Source organism: Phoca vitulina, unplaced genomic scaffold (assembly GCF_004348235.1).
Source record: "Phoca vitulina isolate PV1807 unplaced genomic scaffold, GSC_HSeal_1.0 scaffold21, whole genome shotgun sequence".
NCBI lineage: Eukaryota > Metazoa > Chordata > Mammalia > Carnivora > Phocidae > Phoca > Phoca vitulina.
The window spans coordinates 24,091,751-24,112,768 of record NW_022589724.1 but is presented as its reverse complement, the minus strand read 5'-3'; the positions used below and the strand labels follow the sequence as shown (position 1 = coordinate 24,112,768).

At 37.8% G+C, this 21,018-nt stretch overlaps 1 protein-coding gene across 5 annotated transcripts in view; it reads left to right on the top strand.

Annotated features, from left to right (window-relative positions):
- Positions 1-21,018, top strand: part of MAPKAP1 (MAPK associated protein 1) — a 236,231-nt gene that overhangs the window by 10,742 nt on the left and 204,471 nt on the right. For 4 of the 5 annotated variants that reach the window (XM_032418387.1, XM_032418383.1, XM_032418384.1 and 1 more), the window contains 2 exons: positions 17,837-18,164; positions 20,610-20,699. The exons of the other annotated variant lie outside the window; for it this stretch is intronic. In XM_032418387.1, the coding sequence (XP_032274278.1) occupies positions 17,906-18,164; positions 20,610-20,699 (349 nt within the window). In that variant the 5' untranslated portion in view covers positions 17,837-17,905. The remainder of the gene's footprint in view (positions 1-17,836; positions 18,165-20,609; positions 20,700-21,018) is intronic. 5 annotated transcript variants of the gene reach the window in all.

The following is a 21,018-nucleotide window of genomic DNA, read 5'->3' as shown; positions in this document are numbered from 1 at the left end:
TGGTGGAATTGGGAGCACACTGTAGCTCTCCAGAGCCTTGTTTTCTGCCATGCCATGTTGCCTTTCTGGTGTTATCCCCTTCTGTTTATTCCAAAGCGAAGAGAAGTACTCCTCAAGGACCAGTTGCTGACAGAGGTATTGTGTTGTTAACTCTGTGGCTTCTTCTGCCCAGCTCTAGTGTGGATTAAAGTGTCTGATGCTTTGGTAGGAGAAGCTGCTCCAGCACCTGAGTGTTTCAGCAAAGTCCCAAGATTCTGTTGGGATTTCTGGTACTAGGATTTAATCTTCCTCAACTAGAAATGTTGACTAGCTACCTCCACACAAGTTCACTAACATATATGAAAGTTCTCCTTTTCCTGAGGAAAAGACTTGGAAGCTCCCATTTTTGCATGAGGAATTTCATCTCTCTTTGATATAATCAACATATATTGCAAAGTGTTTAAAAAATTTCATGGTTACCAAAAAAAATTTCATGGTTACAGTTGCCACCACTGTTCAGTTAAGTGATTTGCTGGCATCATTATGTTAGAATAGCCTGAAGTAGAAGAAATCTAGGATGCAGCATGGATTCTAGCCTTCCTGTGTTTCTACCCCCCCACCCCCATTTTAAAAATTGGGATATAATTCTTAATGCCATAAAATTCTCCCCTTTAAAGTATACAGTTTAATTTTCACAAAATTGTATTATAACCATCATCACTATATACTTCAAGAACATTTTTATCACCCAAAAGGAAACCCCATACCCATAAGTAGTCACTCCTCATTCCTCCTTCCCACAGCCCCTGGCAACCATTAATCTACTTTCAGTGAACCTTTCATATAAATGGAGTCATACATTATGTGGCCTTTTGTGTTTGGCTTCTTTTACTTAGCATAATATTTTCAAGGTTCAGCTATGTTGTAGCATGTGTCAGTACTTCATTCCTTTTTATTGCTGAATAATATTCCATTGTATGGAGAGACCACATTTTGCTTATCCATTCATGAGTTGAGGGAGATATGTTTTTTTCCCCACTCTTTGGCTATTGTGAATAATACTGCTGTGAACATTCCTGTGCAAGTTTTTGTGTGAACATATGTTTTCTGTTCTTTTGGAATGGATTACAGGGTCATATGGTAACTCTGCTTAACATTTTGAAGAACTGCCAACCATTATACATTCTCAGCAGCAGAGTATAAGGTCTGCCCCCTTTTTGTTTCTGCTCTCTTCAGACTCTGTTGCTCTGGTCTGGGGTGGAAGCAACCTTAGGTTCGAAGAGTTCCATGAGCCCCTTGTCTTGATAAATGGGAAATATTCCATTTTTCTTGTTCCACCAGGTTTATTCTTCAAGCATGTATGTACCAGGCCTTATATTGGATATTAGTGACAGGATGCCAAATAAGGCTTTTAGTCTTTTCCTCTGAAGGACTTCCCAGTCCAATGTTTGGAACTTCTTACTAGGTAATGGGGGAGAGGGAAAAGCCAGTAAAAGTAACTGCCTAGGAATTTGTGAATTTCCACAGCATGGATTCTAACTTTAGAATCTATGCAAAGATTGACTTGTTTTTCACGGCTTCTAGGATTTCTTTTTCTTGCCCCATCCTTTAACTCTTGCTATTCCTTGGATTTTGTTCCTAAGTTACTGCTCTTCTTTCCTTACATATTTTCCCTGGATAAGTTCATTCACATCTATGGCTTCATCTGTCATTTATATGTTGATGTCGTCCAAATTTGCTTTTTCCTAGGCTTCAGATTTGCATATTCTTTGTGTGTCACTTATATGTTGTAGTCTCCCAAATTCACTCAGACCTCATTCCTGGGCTGTCAGGTTTACATCATGATGAATCTCTATTTGGGTACTCCATAGATATCTCAAGTTCACTGTGTTTGAAACATAATTCCTCATTTTCCCTCCACCTGTTAAGCTGTTCCTACTTTTGAGTTTACAGTCTCATTTGTTGGCACAATCATGCAGGCCATAGAGTCTCCTCTTCTCCTTAACTCTCTATATCCAGTCACCCAGTTCTAGCAATTTTATTTTCTGTATATTTCTTACCTATTTCTTAAATTTTTAGACCTATCTTTCACTGCCTTACTCAGATTTCATCATCTTTCCCTGAGCTGTAGTCACAGCCTCATAACTAATCTTATGTCTTGTCCATCAGATTAATCTGTGCACCTGCCAGAACAGTCTCTCTGAAATGCTCATCTAATCAGCAACTTGAACTCTATGTAGTTTTAGTTACTAAATACATATTCTGCTGTTTCTTGTTTTAATGCCTTATCTCATGTTGTCTCTTCTACTTGGAAGAGATGAGTTTGTCTCTTTGATCCTTCTTCCAGCCATCCAACTTCTTATCTTTGAAGATTCATTGTAGAACAAGGAATAACTGCAATAATAATAGTAGACGTTTGTATAATGTTTACCATGGGCCAGACACTGTTATATGCACATAACATGTGAATTCATTAAATCCTCACAACAGTCCTATGAGATGGGCACCAAAATTATTCCTGTTTACAGATGTGGAAACAGAGGCACTGAAATTATTACTTTGCCTAGGTCCCACAGTGAGTGAGTAGCTGAGTTCAGATTTGAACCCAGGCAGTCTGATGCTTGATTGCTTCTCTTTGTCTCTCCTACCTACCTTTTGTCAGCCTACCCGATTCTCTGTGCTTCCCCCACCTCAAAAGTTAGTTATCTCTTCCTGCTTCTGTAATAACCCATGCATGGCCTGATGTTAATCTGTAGTCCATAGGATAGATCTGGAGCAAATTTTATTTTAAACATTTTTGATCAAGGAGGAAGCATTATAGATTATTTAATTGCCAGCCCCCTCCCCATTATTCTTGAGGTGACTAAGTTGGAAGTGATCATTCTCCATTATCTTGATCTTAGTCATTCATCTCTTGAAGCTTTGTCTGAATATCTAGTTTTATTTAGATATTTTTCCTTTGTGTTTCCATAATACTTTGTTATAGAATCCTCTAGCATCGTTCTCTTTATTTTTAAAATTTTTTTTATTTAAATTCAATTTAATTAACATATACTGTATTATTAGTTTCAGAGGTAGAATTCAGTGATTCATCAGTTGCCTTACACCACTCAGTGATCATTATATCAAGTGCCTTCCTTAATGTCCATCACCCAGTTACCCCATCCCCTCTTCCCTATAGTTAAGAGTCTCTTACGACTTGCCTCCCTCTCTGTTTTTGTCTTATTTTATTTTTCCTTCTCTTCCTCTATGTTCATCTCTTTTGTTTCTTAAATTCCACATATGAGTGAACTCTTTATTGTGACCATTTATGTACTTATCTCCTTTTCTTGACTCCCTTGCTTACCTCTTGGGGATAGGGAATAAGACTTACTACTTTATACTCCTGACTGCCAGCCTGGAGGAGGTATTCCTGTTTGCTGAATGAACAGGGAAGTGTGCTTATACCCATATCTAGATTAGTGAGAGAAGAGAATTAAGAGGAGTGTGATGAAATGGACTTACATTGGAAATTTAAGGCAGCATGTAGTAATTGTGTGGAGCAGGAATTCTGGAGCCAGATTGCATAGTTTATCCTGGCTCCACCTTTTACTAATTTTGTGACCTTGGGTAAGTCTGTGCCTCAGTTTACTGATTTGTAAAACATAAATAATAATAGAATCTACCTCACAATTTTGTAAGTGATGTTGTGAGTGCTTGCTAAATGAATAAGCAACCTTCTGGAATCCAGAGAATTGATTATTCTTAAGTCGTATTTTGTGAAACACTTCTACCCTGACTGTATAACATTATAGGCAGAATGAATCCAACCCTGCTGCCCTATCCTCATTTTGATCCATGTGGTGATGGTTTATAAAGGAAAAAAAAAAAAAAAGACTAGAAGGTTGTAAACAAAATAACTGGCAGTTAGTGTAGTTTTGTTAATAACAATAATAACAATTATCATTTATTGAGGTTATGAAAGCTCCATTCAAATGAAAGTACAAAGCACCTTTCAGAATCACAGAAAAATAGTTTGGGGATTATCTGCTAGTTTAGATGATCTCATTGCTGTCCTTCATTCATTAGAAGTTGAATGAGCTTATAAATATTCTTTTCTAAGTATCCCTATGAAGTGGAGAGGACATAGATTATGGATATTTCCCTGCTGAGGAAACAGAGTCAGGGACACCTGACTCACTTGAAGTCATCCCATTGTTAGTCCTGAGGCAGGCTAGAGACAATAACCTGGAATTCCAGATATGTTTACTCTTAGAGTTCTAAAAACCATTTTTTATACATAATAGCATTAAAAAAAAAAACCAGGTGGCGATAATGCCCATTCAACTCAAGTCAAGCCCATTCAACCCACTCAGTTTTGTAGTGGGTTTGCTGCCAAAATGTTGATACTATTAAGATCTTTGTCAAAAAAGGAATTCCTTGTACTTCTATTCTTAGAGTCTGAACCATGGCACAGTGATATAAGTAGAACTTACAATGGAATTCATTTTTCCTTTGAAGCGAAAACACAAAACCTTTTAGTTGGACTCTCAGGTACATTCCTAACCATACCTCCTCGTTCTCACGTGTGCTTGGAATAGAGTGAGAGCTGAAAGGTACCTCTTATAGTTCAAACTCCCCATGTAACAGATGCAGAAATGGACCGATGTGTAAAACAGGTTTAAAGGGGCTTAAAGAAGTGACTTGTCCAAGGCCATGTAATTAGAACCTGGTAATTAAGGAATTGGAATTCAGGTTTCCTGAGTGGTGCTTGGAGTAAACTGTGTTGCTTCTGTTAATTGATGATGTGGTTAGCCTGAGAGCCAGGTAAGTGGAAACAACTCTCTTCAATTCTTCTATTTAAGCAAACTGCAAACATCAAGGAGACAATAAAAGGAAAATAAATCTTAGACTGTAGTGGGATACTTATCTACTGAACCGGCACCATGGATAAGGGGCCTTTTTTGGGGAAAATCATGGCACAACCCTTTGGGAACAAGAAAGATCCATTTGTTCATCTGTTCATTCCACGCTGAGCTCTTATTGGATGCCAGCCACATTCTACTAGAATCTGGCAGCACAGTGATGAATAAGACAGTGTCCTTAATAAGGAGCTTAGAGTTTAGAAGAGAAAACCAAAATATAAATAAATAATTATTTTTTAAATAAATCGGTGTGATTAGTTTGTTCATTCATTCATTTATTCATTCCTTCAAACTTTAACATAGCAGCCAGAGAGATCCTTTTTAAATGTTACATCATATCACAATCCTCTGGTGGTTCTCCACTTTAATCGGAGTAAAAGAAGAGTCCTTAGAATGGCCTCTAAGGCTGCACATGTTTGCTGCACTCTTCCAGACCTCATCCTCTACTACTTGCTTCCTTGCTGGACTCCTTGCTACTTCTCCCACAGTGCTGGACATACTACCCTCACTTGGCAATGAATGCACTTCCCTTCAGAAGTTTACATGGCTTGTTCTCTTACTCCTTCAAATGTTAACTCAAATGTCAGGTTCTCAATGAAGCATTCCTTGACTACTTTATTTGCAGTTGCAGCCATGACCCACCACCTGGCATGCCCATCTCTCTTCCCTGTCCTGTCTTTTTCCATAGCACTTCTAGTTTACTGTTATAATTTACTTCTCTATTTTGTCTGTCTCCCCCGTTAGAATGTGAACTCCATGAGGGCAGGACTGTCTGCTTTGTTTTCTGCTGCACTCTTTGCATCTAGAACAGTGCCTGGCACATGGTAGGCTTCAATAAATACTTGTTCAATGAATAAATTCAACACACACATAGTACCTACTACTAACAGACAATGAGCTGGATTAATTATTTGGTGGAAGTAGTGACAAAGTGCAGTGCAATGGGACCACAAAGAAGGAAGCAGCTAACCTGGTCTGTGGGATTCATTGGGGAGGTTTCCTAGAAGAATTGACCATTTTGAGCTGGATTTTGAAGAAAGAGTAGGAGGTAGCCAGATGAAGCAGGGTGGATAGGCTTCAGATCAAGCTTGATGGGGCACGACTTGTATTTGTTGTAGTAATTTGGGCTTTGATTTTCCTTAGGGTATGTTAAAATTCCAGTAAACAGATACTGGGAGTTGAACTTGTTTAGTACCTGAGAAGATTTGAGCGTAGATTGTATGGTTTAGGCTCAGTATCAATGAAACTGTTCCAAGGGGGTTGGAAATTACCACAAATTTAGTGGCTCCATATAGCATATCACAGCAGGGTTTCTCAACCTTGGCGTCATTGATATTGACCTTTTTTAGGGGTATAATTCTTTGTCATGGGTGCTGTTGTGTGCATTGTAAGATGTTTAGCAGCATCCCTGGCATTTATCCACTAGATGCTAACAGTGTGACAGCCAAAAATATCTCCAGACATTGCCAAATGTCCCCTGGGGAGCAAAATTGGCTTCTAGTTGAGAACCACCACATTAGAACCACTGCATTATTGTTGGGGTCTAGAGATTCCTGCCTTTAGCAACTTTACAAATGATTGGGGGAGAGAGAGAGATCAGTAACCACATTTCTGATTCTAGAATTGGATCAAAAAGTTTGAAATTGGCAGTTCCTTATACATGATACTCATATAACTAACTGTATTGAAGGTAGAAATAAAGTGCTTTTAAAACAGTTTTGGACCCTGCAAATTGGAGAAGAGTTCACAGAGGATGAGATTGTTGAGTTGTGCTTCGAAAAATAAGGTTTGTAATGGAGAGGGGCACATTCAAGGGGATTATCATTACCGAAGGCTGACGAATTGTGTTCAGAGAGTTCTGGGAGTTGCCTGCTGGGGAGAAGGGGCAGGTGAGTAAAACTGGGTTGTAGAGAGCCTTAAATGTATATGAAGGCAAAGGGGTCTAGGCTGTTTTCCTGCACTATTTTCATTTCTCTTGCTGCATAACAAATAACCACAAACTTAATGGTTTAGAACAATACAAATTTATTCTCTTAGTGGGTTGGGCATCATGGCTTCATCTTGGGTTTTCTGCTGAGGGTCTCAAAGGAATGATATTAAGCTGTCACGTGGCTCCAGCCTCATCTGGAGGCTCGACTAGGGAAAGATTTCTTTCCAAGCTCCTTCAGATTGTTGGTGGAATTCATTTCCTTGTGGCTATATGACTAAGGTCCTCATTTTCTTGCTACCTGTTGACTGGGGCTACTCTCAGCTCCTACAGGCTATTCTCAGGTCCTGCCATATATTGTTCCATAACTTGGCTGTTTGCTTCTTTGAGGTCAGCAGGAAATTCTCTCTTTTCAGTTGCCTAGGATGGAGTCTTATATAACAGAAAGTAATCAAGGGTATAACTTCCCCCACACCTCCCCCCAACACTTTTGCTATATACTCTTTCAGCTAGGTTTTATCCACGGTCAAGGGCTGGGCATGACATAATTGCATGGATATCAAGAGACAAAAATTTCTGGAGCCATCTTAGAATTCTGACTACCATACACAACTTTTAGCTCCTTGAAGGCAATGACCAAGTCTTTTTTCATTTTTTGTTCAGCCTTAAATCTCTGGTGCTTGGCACATAGTAAGTGCTTTATAAATATTTGTCAAATGAATAAAATCAGTGAATGAGTATTTGGTAGACAGTTGAGTGCTGTTTATGGTTTCAGCTCCTATATTGGTAATTTCACATTGGGAAGCAGCCTAGTTTCTCTGGCATTATTCATTTCTTCACTCTAAATAAAACTGTAAACATTTTTACCTGAAATATTAAAGTAAAACCTAAAATTATTTGTTTATTACTACAAGTGTCAATCAAATCTATTATGTCAGTGAGACAACACCCACTGGAAAAATAATTTAGGGCTACATTGCAACAAACTAGCAGATTTCTTTCTTTTAAGATTTTATTTATTTGAGAGAGATGGAGAAAGAGCACAGAGGGAGAGGAAGAGGCAGACTCCCCGCTGAGCTGGGAGCCTGACATGGGGCTCCATCCCAGGACCCCGAGATCATGACCTGAGCTGAAGGCAGACGCTTAACCAGCTGAGCCACCCAGGCGCCCCAAACTAGCAGATTTCTTGTAACAGCCAAAAATGTTGGCGTATTTGGAGTTTTGAGGGTGGTGGGTGGGTGGGTTGTCTGAGGTTTCACATCAATTGCTAGCTATTAAACATTTCAAAACACTTTGAAAATACTGATTGTTTTATAATAGCTGCATAAGAACAGGGATTTTATTCTAACTTGTGCTTACAACTTTATATATAGTTTGGTGTTATTAGTAATTATAGTTGTTCTTTTTTTTTAAGATTTCATTTTTAAGTAATCTCTACACTCAATGTGGGGCTCAAACTTCCAAGCCCGAGATCAAGAGTCACATGCTGTACTGACTGAACCAGCCGGGAGCCCCTACAGTTGTTCTTCATACTAGTCACAGGGAACATTTGTTGAGCAAAATTTAGATCTTGAGTTGTCCATTGATAAAATGCCATTTTATCTTCACAAAATCAGATATTTCTGATATCCAGTGTTTCTCCACTAGACCTTGCTGTTTAGACTGAGTTTATGAGAATCCCAGTATGTGCCAGGGAGTACTAGAAGCCAAAAGTAAACATGGCACATATTCCTAGACTATCAATTTTAGTGATATATTCGAAGGTAAAACTTTTTTCCTGTTAAAACAAATACAGGTGCAGTATATTATAGGATAGAATGGGAACTATGAGTGAATTCTAAAAATAAATTTCTTATAGCATGTTGCTTTAGATGGCTCCTCCTAGCTTCTCTCATACCTTGATTCCTGGTCACTCTCCTCTGCCCTTCACGTGTGTTCGTGGACAAGTTTGAGAGGCACTATACTGTACCAGGCTCCCTTTAACTGGATCTTGGCAGATGGTAAGATTCAGAGACATTTCAGGTGGAGGTTAGTGGTACAAGAAAAATCAAGGGTCAGGGTCCAAAGGAGACATTTTACAGGAGGGAAAACCTGGTCTCCTGGTAGGTTGGTGGGGGTCTGGCTGGTCCCAGATGGCCTCAGTCACTCATTAGGAGACCTTAGCAGGATAGCTGGAATGACGGACAACTGAGCCTCTCTAAGTGGTCTGTTATCCCAGCGTCCTTTTTTTTTTAATTTATTTTTTCCCCAAGCTTCTTTCAATGATTCACATGTGTTCCAAAGAAAGTGACAGCAGAAATTTGCAAGGTCTCTTGAGGCTGAGCTTCAGAAGTTACTTCCATTACATTCTGTTGATCAGAGTAAATCACAATGTGAGGCCAGATTCAAGGGGTGGGGAAATAGACTCCTCCTCTTGACAGGAGGAGCTGTAAAGACTGGCCTTTAAAAAACCCACCATGTGATCTTGGACAAGTTACTTAGTTTCTTTAAGCCTTAATTTTTTTAATCTATAAAATGGGGATGATATTAATACCTACCTCTTGGGGTGGTTGTAAGCACGAAATATGTTGTTACCTGAAAGTACAGCTGATAATAAGAGTTCAGTAACATCATCTGTTACTGTTCTTGTGTGTCTGCCTAATGAAAGCCTGGTCATCCCTGGGACCTTCTTCCTTCCTAAAGCCTCTGTAACTTTCTTGTCTCTTGGAAAACAGACTTAGTGTCTCATTTGATGGTTAGTATGTATTGCCTTAAGTTACGTTTATATATGTATACAGCATAGCTCATCTGCTGAAGTTTGTAAGCCTCTGGAAGGTGCAGGCCAATGTTCATATAATTTTTTGTAGGATTCCCAGTGCCTAGCTCTCAATGATGTTTAGTGAATGAATCCCCATATTATTTAAAAGAAGATACAAGCATTTCTTTTCTGTTGTTTTGAGTCTAGCAAGTACTTTTCTGAAAGGAAAAATTAAACTTTCCAGCTATAGAAGCTCACTATTTACTGTCTAATAAAATTAGGCATATTCACATTGAGATTTTAATTCTCGAAAGGAACAAAAAATTTAATTTTTGCTGGTCTAAAAAATAAATGAAGATTTAATTTAAAGTTATATTAGAGTTAGAAAAAGATTTAAAAACAATAAAGTATGTTTTATTTTACTGGTCATTTCAGTGATTTTCAAATTCCAGGAGGTATGAGTTCTGAACTTTACTAGATAAAAAGATGCTCAAATCTTAGTAAAGGGGTCTGTTGGTTTTTATACATGAAAGACTTTGTATATAGTAAAAAGGCTTTTGTTTTTCTAGGTTATGGTCATTCCTTGCTGTGCAAAATAAATGTGAGTGCTTCTGTAACACTCTTAAGGAATCCTGTATAGGAATCAGGTTTGACTTGAAGTTAATGCTAATAGCATGAAGTCGGGGTACAGTGAGGAAAGGTAAAAAAAAATCTCGCATCTGCTGTTACATGTTGTTAACTCCCTCAGCAGACGTTAAATCATTTCAAGTACAATAATAGTGTGGGAGGTAAATTAACTAACCATTAACAATCTTATAAATACACAATTAACATGCCAACATTTATATGACACATTGATGGGGCAGCAGTAATTTTTGATTGGGAGTTTGCAGACCTTGGAGAAGCCTCAGGCTGTTGCTTATTCAGACAAGTTTTCACAGATTGCAGGTAAAGGGGCTTGAAGTCTGTCTGGCAGAGGGAAGTAGGTGTATAGAGTGCTTTGAAAATCTAGGAAGGGGAATTTCCTTTTAATCATTGGCTGAATGCGAGCATTTTAAGTCATGTTTAAGACCTATCTCAGGTCCTTAGGGAGTGAAGAAGTATAGGGAGGGCTCATTTGCTCATGCTTGGGTTATTTAAAGAAACAGAATATTTCAGTTACGGACTTTGTTTGCAACTAAAGTTGCATGAATCTCTTAGGGTTTTAAAAAGATACAAGATGCTTACACCTAACTTGGAATTTAAAGTAAACCTTTCCTCTGTGGTTTCAGGTCAACAAGTAGGTGATCTCTGAAGTTTCTTTCTTGTGTAAAATTTTGTGACTTTTATTTTTGAACAACCATTATATGCATTGCTTATTTCTTGCTATTGTATAAATCACAGTTGCATGAGTTGAGGGGAGGCTAAGGGTCTGGTCTACTGCATAACACATTTACTATATTACATCTTCCACAAAGACCCTTGACAGAAATTTCTCTCGGGACCCAGAACCCAAAGAACTCAACAACAGGATCTTTCAAAATCTCATTTATTATGACTGTTGCAATTCTTTGTTCCTTTTTGTTTTGGGAGGCTGTATAATGCATTCCTCAGACTTATTCGCTGTCTAGCTTTGGCAGGTTTTTTATTTGCTTCAGTTTTTTCATCTGTAAAATGGGGACAAAAATACTATCTCATAGAGTTATTTTGAAAATTATATGAATTAATCCATCTAAAAAAGAAAGAGCAAGTCTAGCTTTTGTAATAAATAAAGTTAGTTATTATAATTGCTTTTTGCTTCTGAGATTCTGCAGTCCTCCTGTGGCAAATGTACAAGATCTTATAACATTCATCCAGAGTTACTTACCCTTTGCCACTTTTCTCATTTACTTTTTTACTATGTTGTATCTTATGTTTTTCTATAAGCCATTGCAAACAAAGTTTGGAGAGTGTATGTGTATGAAGCTATTATTAAAAATATACTTGTATTAAGACTTGATACCATTAAAACCTACTAAAAATTTACTCCCCTGTGTAGGGCATGTTCCAAGTTAACACAGGCAAGTTACATGGTTATTAATGCACACAAATTGTTATGTAAAGTGGTAATAGCATCTAAATTGCACCTGGAACAACACTTAGCACATAGTAGGAACTTAATAAATATTTGTTGAACGAATGAATGAAGTATAAAAGGAGACCCACCCAGTACATTAAAAATGACTGTGTGTCACTTTGGGATATCTCATGTCCTCCCACTCTGTGTGGATGTCCTTTTTGCTTTCATTTTTGTAAAACAAATCTCTATGCTTTGAAAGGAACCTGTAGTTGGAAAGTAGGAGAATCTGTGGAAAGTAGGGCATCTTGGGGAACAGACCTCCTGGAGGCTGAAATTGTTTATCCAGGTAACCTAAAGGTATATAAAAAGGACCAGTTATCTCCAAGTCAAGAATTGGTAACATCCAGGGTCGCCTGGATGGCTCAGTTATTAAGCGTCTGCCTTCGGCTCAGGTCATGATCCCAGCGTCCTGGGATCGAGCCCCGCATCGGGCTCCCTGCTCCATGGGAAGCCTGCTTCTCCCTCTCCCACTCCCTCTGCTTGTGTTCCTTCTCTCCCTGTGTCTTTCTCTGTCAAATAAATAAAATCTTAAAAAAAAAAAAAAGAATTGGTAACATCCAGGGAAGTCTTGTTCAAGGCCCAAAGAAACAGTATTTGTAAAAATGTAAAGTAGCATTTCTAAACCATGTTCTGTGAATCTCTCTCTCTTTTTTTAAGATTTTATTTGGGAGAGACAGAGATAGTGAGAGAGAGCACAAGCGGGAAGGAAAGGGAGAAGCAGGCTCCCTGCTCAGCAGGGGCTCGACTTGGGGGCTTGATCCCAGGACAACTGGGATCATGACCTGATCCTAAGGCAGACGCTTAACTAACTAACTGAGCCACCCAGGCGCCCCCTGTGAATCTCTTATACATTGATATGTGTTAGTGTTCCTGGAGGAAAAAATGATTAAGGATCAGATAAGTTTGGGATTTGGGATATATTGCATTGTGAGATTCCCCACTCTTGGAGATTCACAATATACATTAATTGTTTTTTTTAAGATTTTATTTATTTATTTGACAGAGAGAGAGAGAGACAGTGAGAGAGGGAACACAAGCAGAGGGAGTGGGAGACGGAGAAACAGGCCTCCCACCTAGCAGGGAGCCTGATGCGGGGCTCGATCCCAGGACCCTGGGATCATGACCTGAGCTGAAGGCAGACGCTTAACGACTGAGCCACCCAGGTGCCCCACATTAGTAGTTTAAAAGCATTGAGAAGTCTGTAATTAAACAGCAAGAAGAAAACTTATTTAATTTTGTTTAATGTGGCATTTCCTAGACATTTTTTAAAAATTTAATTTAAAAAAATTGTATTAATATATAACAAAATTTACCATTTTAACCATTTTTAAGAGTATAGTTCAGTGACATTAAGTATATTCACATTGTGCAACCATTGCCACCATCAGCCTCCAGAACTTTTTCATCTTTCCAAACTTAAACATACTTATTATAAATACTCCCCGTTCCCCTCTCCCTCTAGCCCCTGGCATCCACCATTCTACTTTCTATGAATTTGACTACTCTAGGTGCCTCATATAAGTGGAATCATACAATATTTGTCTTTTTGTGACTTACTTCATTGAGCGTAATCTCCTCAGGGTTCATCCATGTTGTGGCATGTGTCAGAATTTTCTTCCTTTTTAAGGCTATTGTATGTATATACCACATTTTGTTTATCCATTCTCTACCAGGTATTTTTAATGACTGTGTAGTATTCTGTTACATGTGTGTGTCATGATACACTGCTCACTGATGGATGTATATGTTACTTTTAGATTTTCAGTATAATAAACAATCCTGAGATAAATATTTTTGCATAGTTATCTCCTAAAGGCAAATCCTACAAGTAGGGTTTCCCAAAAGGTACTCATTATACTTTGATAGATGATACCACATTACCCTCTAAAAAGTCTCAATTTTCATTCCTTTTTACAGTGCATGAGAGGGCTCCTTTCTCTGAACCCTGCCAACATTATGTTTTAAAAATCTTTGATCTTTACACAACTGATTAGAGAGAATAACTTGTTTTCATCTGTGTTTGGAATATCTTTGTCCTAGAAATCGAATCTACCTTCAAATGATAATTTGCTGCTCTTAAAGTGATTTAAAACATCCTTTTGGTTCTGAAAAGTAGTGTTGGGATAAATTGATAGTGTTCCAAGGTGACAGGTTTTTGCAAGGTGACAGGTTTTGTTTTTTTTTTTTAAGGATTTTATTTATTTATTAGAGAGAGAGGCTTGATCCCAGGACCCTGGGATCATGACCTGTGCTGAAGGCAGACACTTAACCCACTGAGCCACCCAGGTGCCACCCCAGGTGACAGTTTTGAAAGGCATATTGAAGAGAAGCTCTTGTATCTGTATTAATGGAAAAAAGGCAATCCTTTCTTTACACATGACATGCTCATAGATGACTTATCTCTACAACAAAATTATATAGTCCTTGGAAGTCAGATAGCAACTCTTACCGAATTTCTGCCATGCGTAAGATGCTTTGTTGCCAGAAGGGATGTGGTGGTGTGTCTCCTGTCCCTGTGGAACTTACAGCCTAAATCCTCAAGTACATGTCATGGGAGGTGGAAGGCACATTTCCCAGGGCACACTTCTTGGAATTCCCTATCAGAATTGGTATTGAATAATATTTGTTGAGTGAATCATTCAGATACCTCATTGCATGAAGTCGTACTATACCAATAGAGAAATTGTCTGCTCCTGTTGGGGATTTGGGGGCCTCTGTTCTACAAGGATAAAGTTAGGGACTTGGTGTGTGCCTTCAGAAGTATTTGCCCATAACTCTTTTCTTCATAAGAGGTGATGGAGCAGATCTATTTTCCTAAAAAAAAAAATAAATATATATATATATATATATATAAATACATACATACATACATATATATGTATGTGTATATACACACACACGCATATGTATATTCTGTTGAGGGTACTTAAGTATACTTTTGTTTCTTTGCCCTTTGCTATTTGACTTGTTGGTGCCAGAACACCCATTAAATGTGTTGGTTCTCACTGAAGCCCTTGTTTTTTGCAAGGGAGAGTTATTCAGTATGAAATTGAAAGCACCTGTCCCCTCTGCTAGCGCCTAGTTGCCTTACTGTCCTGGGGGAGACCCAGTGATTGCTATGAGGGTGTTGGCAGTTTTGACCATCTGTGATGCTATGATTTTGTTACAAAACAAATATTCTCATTTATAAGTAATTCCATGATTGTATACATCTCTTTGTGGTTTTATAAGTAATTCTTATTTTTACAAGTGAAATTTAAATGCTCCCCTTTAATTCTGTAATGTTTTCTGATTAATACACTTAAAATGGTAGGCTGACATTAAAATTTCTGAGACTTGGAGGAATCTCATTATATTAGGAAATACACTAGGACTGTATTAGGTTATAAACTTTTTTTAAAAAAGATTTGTTTATTTATTTGTCAGAGAGAGCAAGCACAAACAGGGGGAGCAGCAGGCAGAGGAAGAAGCAGACTCCCCGCTGAGCAAGGAGCCCGATGCGGACATAATCCCACGACCCTGGGATCATGGCCTGAGCCGAAGGCAGATGTTTAACCAACTGAGCCACCCAGGCACCCCTAGGTTGTAAACTTTTTGATTCAGGGGTGCCTTACCTTGACATTTCCCATTAGCCTCAGTGTAAAATAACTACTCAGTAAATATATTTGAAGGAAAAAATGAAGATTAGTGTAATTCATTTGATTAGAGATGTTCCTCAGTTAAACTTTCTCTTAATCTCAGTATCTTTAAGAGTACCAAGTGATGTCAGTAGAATGTTACTAGACAAAAATTTTTAAAAGCTCTGTTGGTTATAATGATTTATTAAGTAGATTTCCCCCTATGTTCCATTTCTAGAAGAAACAAATGACAAGAAAGTCTGGTGTTGTAGGCCTTTCTAAAAATAAATACCTTCTAGGGACTGTCCAGCTTTCATGTTCCTTGCGTCTCATAATGATTTTAAAGGAGGAAGGTGACTCGGGTGACCTGTAGAGTCCTCTCTCAGAAAGGAAGCACACATTTATTTTACATGCTGTGCACTTACTAAAGAAGGATGAATGTTGATATATTTTAGGATTACATTAAACAAGAATTGAAGGCTGAAGTTAGCAGTGATTATTTTCACCATCATCATTGTTATTCTTAATACAGCTAATATTTAATTATGTGCCAGGTACTCTTTTGAGCACTTTCCCTACATTATCTTCTATATCCTCTCATTCCTGGAGTCCCGTTTTATTAATGAAGAAAGAAAACAGGCTCAAAGAGGTTAAGATTATTTTGACCAAAATCACATAGCCAGCAAGTGGTAGGGTCAGGATTTGAACCCATTTCTACCTGTCGGTCCTTATCCTGACCAGTGTACTCTAATACAGTAGTCCCCCTTCATCTGCAGAGGGTGAGTTCCAAGACCCGTAGTGGATGCCTGAAAAACCATGGATGGTACCAAACCCCATGTGAACTGTTGTTTCTCCTACACATACATAGCTATGATAAAATTTAATTTTTGAATTAGACTAAGAGATTAACAACAACAAAAATAAAACAGAACAATTATAACAATATACTGGAATAAAAGTTACATGAATGTGGTCTCTCGGAATATCTTATTGTACCGTAATCGACCTTCTTGTGATGATGTGAGATGATAAAATGCCTACGTGATGAGACAAAAGTGAGGTGAATGACATCGGTATTGTGACATGGCATTAGGCTACTAATATATTTTTTTTTTTTAGATTTTATTTATTTGACAGAGAGAAAGCACAAGCGGGGTGGGAAGTGGCAGAGGGAAAGGGAGAAGCAGGCTCCCCACTGACCGGGGAGCCTGATTCAGGACTTGATCCCAGGACCCTAGGATCATGACCTGAGCCAAAGACAGACGCTTAACCAACTGAGCCACCCAGGTGCCCCTGGTTACTATTATTGACCTTCTGACGATACATCAGAAGGAGGATCATCTGCTGTTGGACCTCTGTTGATCACGAGTAACTGAAACTGCAGAAATTGAAACCACAGATGAGGGGAGACTACCATGTTTTCTTTTTTGAATATTCCCATTTAAATTTTTTTTTTTTTTTTTTAGGATTTTATTTATTTATTTGACAGAGACACAGCGAGAGAGGGAACACAAGCAGGGGGAGCGTGAGAGGGAGAAGCAGGCTTCCCACAGAGCAGGGAGTCCGATGTGGGGCTCGATCCCAGGACCCTGGGATCATGACCTGAGCTGAAGGCAGACGCTTAACGACTGAGCCACCCAGGTGCCCCTTGAATATTCCCATTTAACTGAGGAGGTACCATCTTGTTCCCAGAATAAACATCATTTTAGTTTCAACAGGATTCAGGAAGCAGTTCTTACAATGAGGTTTCTAAAATAAGAAATTAATTTGGAAGCAGGGAAGTTTGATTAATAAAGTTTATTTTAAAAGCACAATACTGGGGCGCCTGGGTGGCTCAGTCGGTTAAGCATCCTACTCTTGATTTCAGCTCAGGTCATTGTCTCAGGGTCCTGAGATCGAGCCTGTGCTGGGCTCTGCACTGGGTGTGGATCCTGCTTGGGATTCTCTCTCTCCCTCTGCCCCACCCTGCCCCCCTAAAATTAAATGAAATAAAATAAAAGCACAATACTATCTTAAACCAGAAGAAAGGAAAATGTATTTATTGAACAAAATTACTTTGGTGGTTCATTTTTTTTTTTTTAATTCCTAGTAACTCAAAGTATTGTCTGTGTTCTTTTAGTTACCTCACAGCCATATGATAAAGAGGGGGAAATGTAAATGAAAGAAATGCAGTTTCATACTTTAGCACATAATTTGAGGAAAATACGACTTGTCCCCCCGTGACCTTATAAAGTATTGAGGAGACTGCATGGGAATGAAGGGAGAAAGAAAGGAAAATTTATTGTTTTAAAAGTAATTATGTGCTTTGAGTGGCCTAAGGAGTCACTATTAATTTGTATTGCAAGAGAGGAAGCCATCCTCTCTGATACCATGGAGATCTCATTGACTAGAGCTGTAGCCCCTAGTGCTTATAAGGATTTCCTTTCAGCCTAGACTTAATCCTTGTAAGCTCCTAGGTACAAGGATAAATGTTGATTTTCAAGGTAGCATTTTACTAATTTGAATTTGTTTGAAAAATGATTCAGTCATTTTCTTCCTTATTCTTAAATATTGCTGTGTACATCATGTTTCTAGGGAGGTGAGCACGTGAAACAATATGAAGAGGAGAAAATAGCCTTTTAAGGAAATTGGCCCACAGAAAGGATGGCCTTCTTGGACAATCCAACTATCATTCTAGCTCATATTCGACAGTCACATGTGACCAGTGATGACACAGGAATGTGTGAGATGGTTCTCATTGATCATGATGTTGACCTAGAGAAGATTCATCCTCCTTCAATGCCTGGAGACAGTGGGTCAGAAATTCAGGGAAGCAATGGCGAGACTCAGGGCTATGTATATGCCCAGTCAGTCGATATTACCTCAAGTTGGGACTTTGGTATTAGAAGACGCTCAAATACAGGTAAACATTGCCTTTTAGTCATGTCTTCTGAACTGTAAATCAGTCAGTAATCTTACAGAATAATGCATAATGTTGGAATAGGTTTAATGGGGAAAGTTTCCGTGTATTAACAGGAACATGCATGTATTACAGTAAGAGCGAGTCTAAACAACATCTCCCTCTCCATGACTGAATGGAGAGCGCCTCTGGAATGATGCTATCAGAAGGAAGTAGAAGACGAATAGATGAAAAAGGTGGCTATGAGAGGCATGTTGGATATTCTGTTTCTCAAAAGTCCTCATGTAGAAAGGGAAGTAGACTTATTTTGAGTATCTTCACAGAGCAACATTAGTCCCAGTGGGTAGACTACCTGGGTGGCAGGTTTCAGGTTGACATAATAAAGAACCTTTAATACAGAGAGCTGACCAGCCAAGGAGTGCTGCTGCTGGAGCCATTTCTTGGCCCTGGAAGGCTTATGGGGGGCTAGGAGGGATTGGAGGTAAATAGCTGAATATTTGTTAGGGCTGCTTTTAATAGAAATTCCTACATTGGGTGTGAGACTAGAAAAGATGCCCCTGTTTTTGATATATTATCTTTATTTTCTTAAGTTGATCTCTACCCTTTGATCTTTGTGGCTTGAAAAAGCCAGACTTTGGTACGTACATATTCAGTCATTAGCTTTTGAAAGCTTATCATTGCCCATTTTCCAGCTTACGTGTTTTGGAAACCTTTCAAGGGGAATGGGATGAACCAAGGCCTTTACTTAGATAAATTATTTAGAATATGTAATGTAGTTCTAATATGACAGGGTGTGCTAGGAGGTGGTTTTTTTTTTTTTTAGGTAATCAGAAAATATCTCTACTAATCTAGTAGCAGTAACCTGCTAACTCCCAGGAAAAGTAATGATAGGAGATGTGGCAGAACATTGAAAATATTTGCATGTTTATTTTTGTGGTCCAAAGGTAAAATGCACATAAAGGAGTACTGCAGGATACAATATATAGTGCAAGGCATGTTAAGGTTTTGGTTCAGAATTCAGCATTCTGTGACATCTCCAAAGAATAATTTGCTCTTATGATGAAAATAATTAATAGCATTTCCCAGTATCTCAAGGAACTTTTATCAAAATAGGATTTGAGTGAAGGTTTGAATATAATTTAGAACCATTGGTTCTCAGTTCTCTAGTTGAAACTGACTTCCTTGCAAGTTATTGAGATGATATCTTATATGACAGGTTGAATGGATTTCAGTAGGAGAATGCTGCTAAATTGAGAGCTTTATGATTATATTACTTTGGCTGTACCCTTCACATTTATTAATTGCAGTTGAATGTATTTTCCTTCAATGGAGTTTGGTTAGATATAGTGACATTGTCAGAATGCTTTTGCCGGCACAGTTTACATTTATGGCAAGATCAGTTTCAGTGTTTCCCTACCACAGTGCTAAGGCAAGCATGTATGATTTCCTACCTTGCAAGAGGTTGAAAGAGAAATTTACTTATTTATTTTTTGTTAGCATTGTGCCAGGAAAGGAAGTTGAAGATTAGCCAGAGGAAACTAATCTCAAGAAATGGCATCAATTAGGACTTTCTTTTCCATTGTGGTTTCCATATGCAGTAGTTGTTAATGTATGCTGAACAATATTTCTTTAAAAGATCAGTTCATTGATTTTTGAAGGTTGATCAGCCAGTGGTAATATAATCTCACAAATGCATGATTTTAGGTGATGCTTTTGTTATTGTTGTTGGAATTTCTTAAGATAGCACTTAGATGCTAATAATTACAGTTATGGGGTGTCCTAGTGACCAAAGAATTTACTTTTTAATCCTTTCAGCATATCTTAAAATTTTGTATAAGAAAAATTATTCTTTTTAAGATTTGACTAATGTTACAAAGATACAAATCATTTATTTTACTACCTATAAACTGTTTCAGCCCACTGAGGAAAAGCTATGCTAATTTATATAGCTTTGACATTTTATAATTTTCATGATTTTTAGATAAAGGATTTTATATTTAAAACTTTAATAGTCTAGTCTGAGTTCATTTATCTTTAATTTTTGAAACGGGTAGAGTAATTCATAACAGTAATTTTATTCCTGTAATGTAATATTCACTTCAGTTCATTTGTGCATTAAAATTCCTTTAAGACCGTTATTAATGATTTATATAATGAAATGTCATATTAATCACAGAAGTTTTCACATTTTATTATTCTCTTCCATGTTAATACTATCTTTATGATCTCTATTAATGTTTTATATCCTCTAATTTCAATTATAAATCAAGAATATTTTCATGTTTTTGTTGGTATTTGCTTTTCAGGGGTGCCACCTTTAAAATTTTATGACTTTTTCCCTACATATGCAATATAAAACATCTTTATTCATATAAAGGTAGTTAATTATGTCTTTGTTTATAGTAAACTTTCATTGACAAACTTATAGTTATAATATTTCTTTTCAAGCTCAAAGATTAGAACGACTCCGAAAAGAGAGACAAAACCAGATCAAATGCAAAAATATTCAGTGGAAAGAAAGAAATTCTAAGCAATCAGGTAAATGGAAATAATTTTAATTGTTAATTTGAGATTTATATATTTAGTTTATATTATTAAATAAGAGCTTTTATTATTTAATTCATCTTTTTAAATCCTCTGAGCAGATACCTCTTGTGTTTTGAGCTTTGAATGCTTTCACTTGGGTGCCCTGGGCCCTCTGAAGCTGTGTGTTCTTTAGGTCTTATGTTTTTGGTCACTCTTCATTCTGGGTCACAGGAATTGGTGTGTGCAGAGCACACTTTTTACAAAATGCCTGTACCTTGTTCTTAGGGTTAAGGAATACCTATGTTTTGGATGGGCCTCTGGGTTATAGATT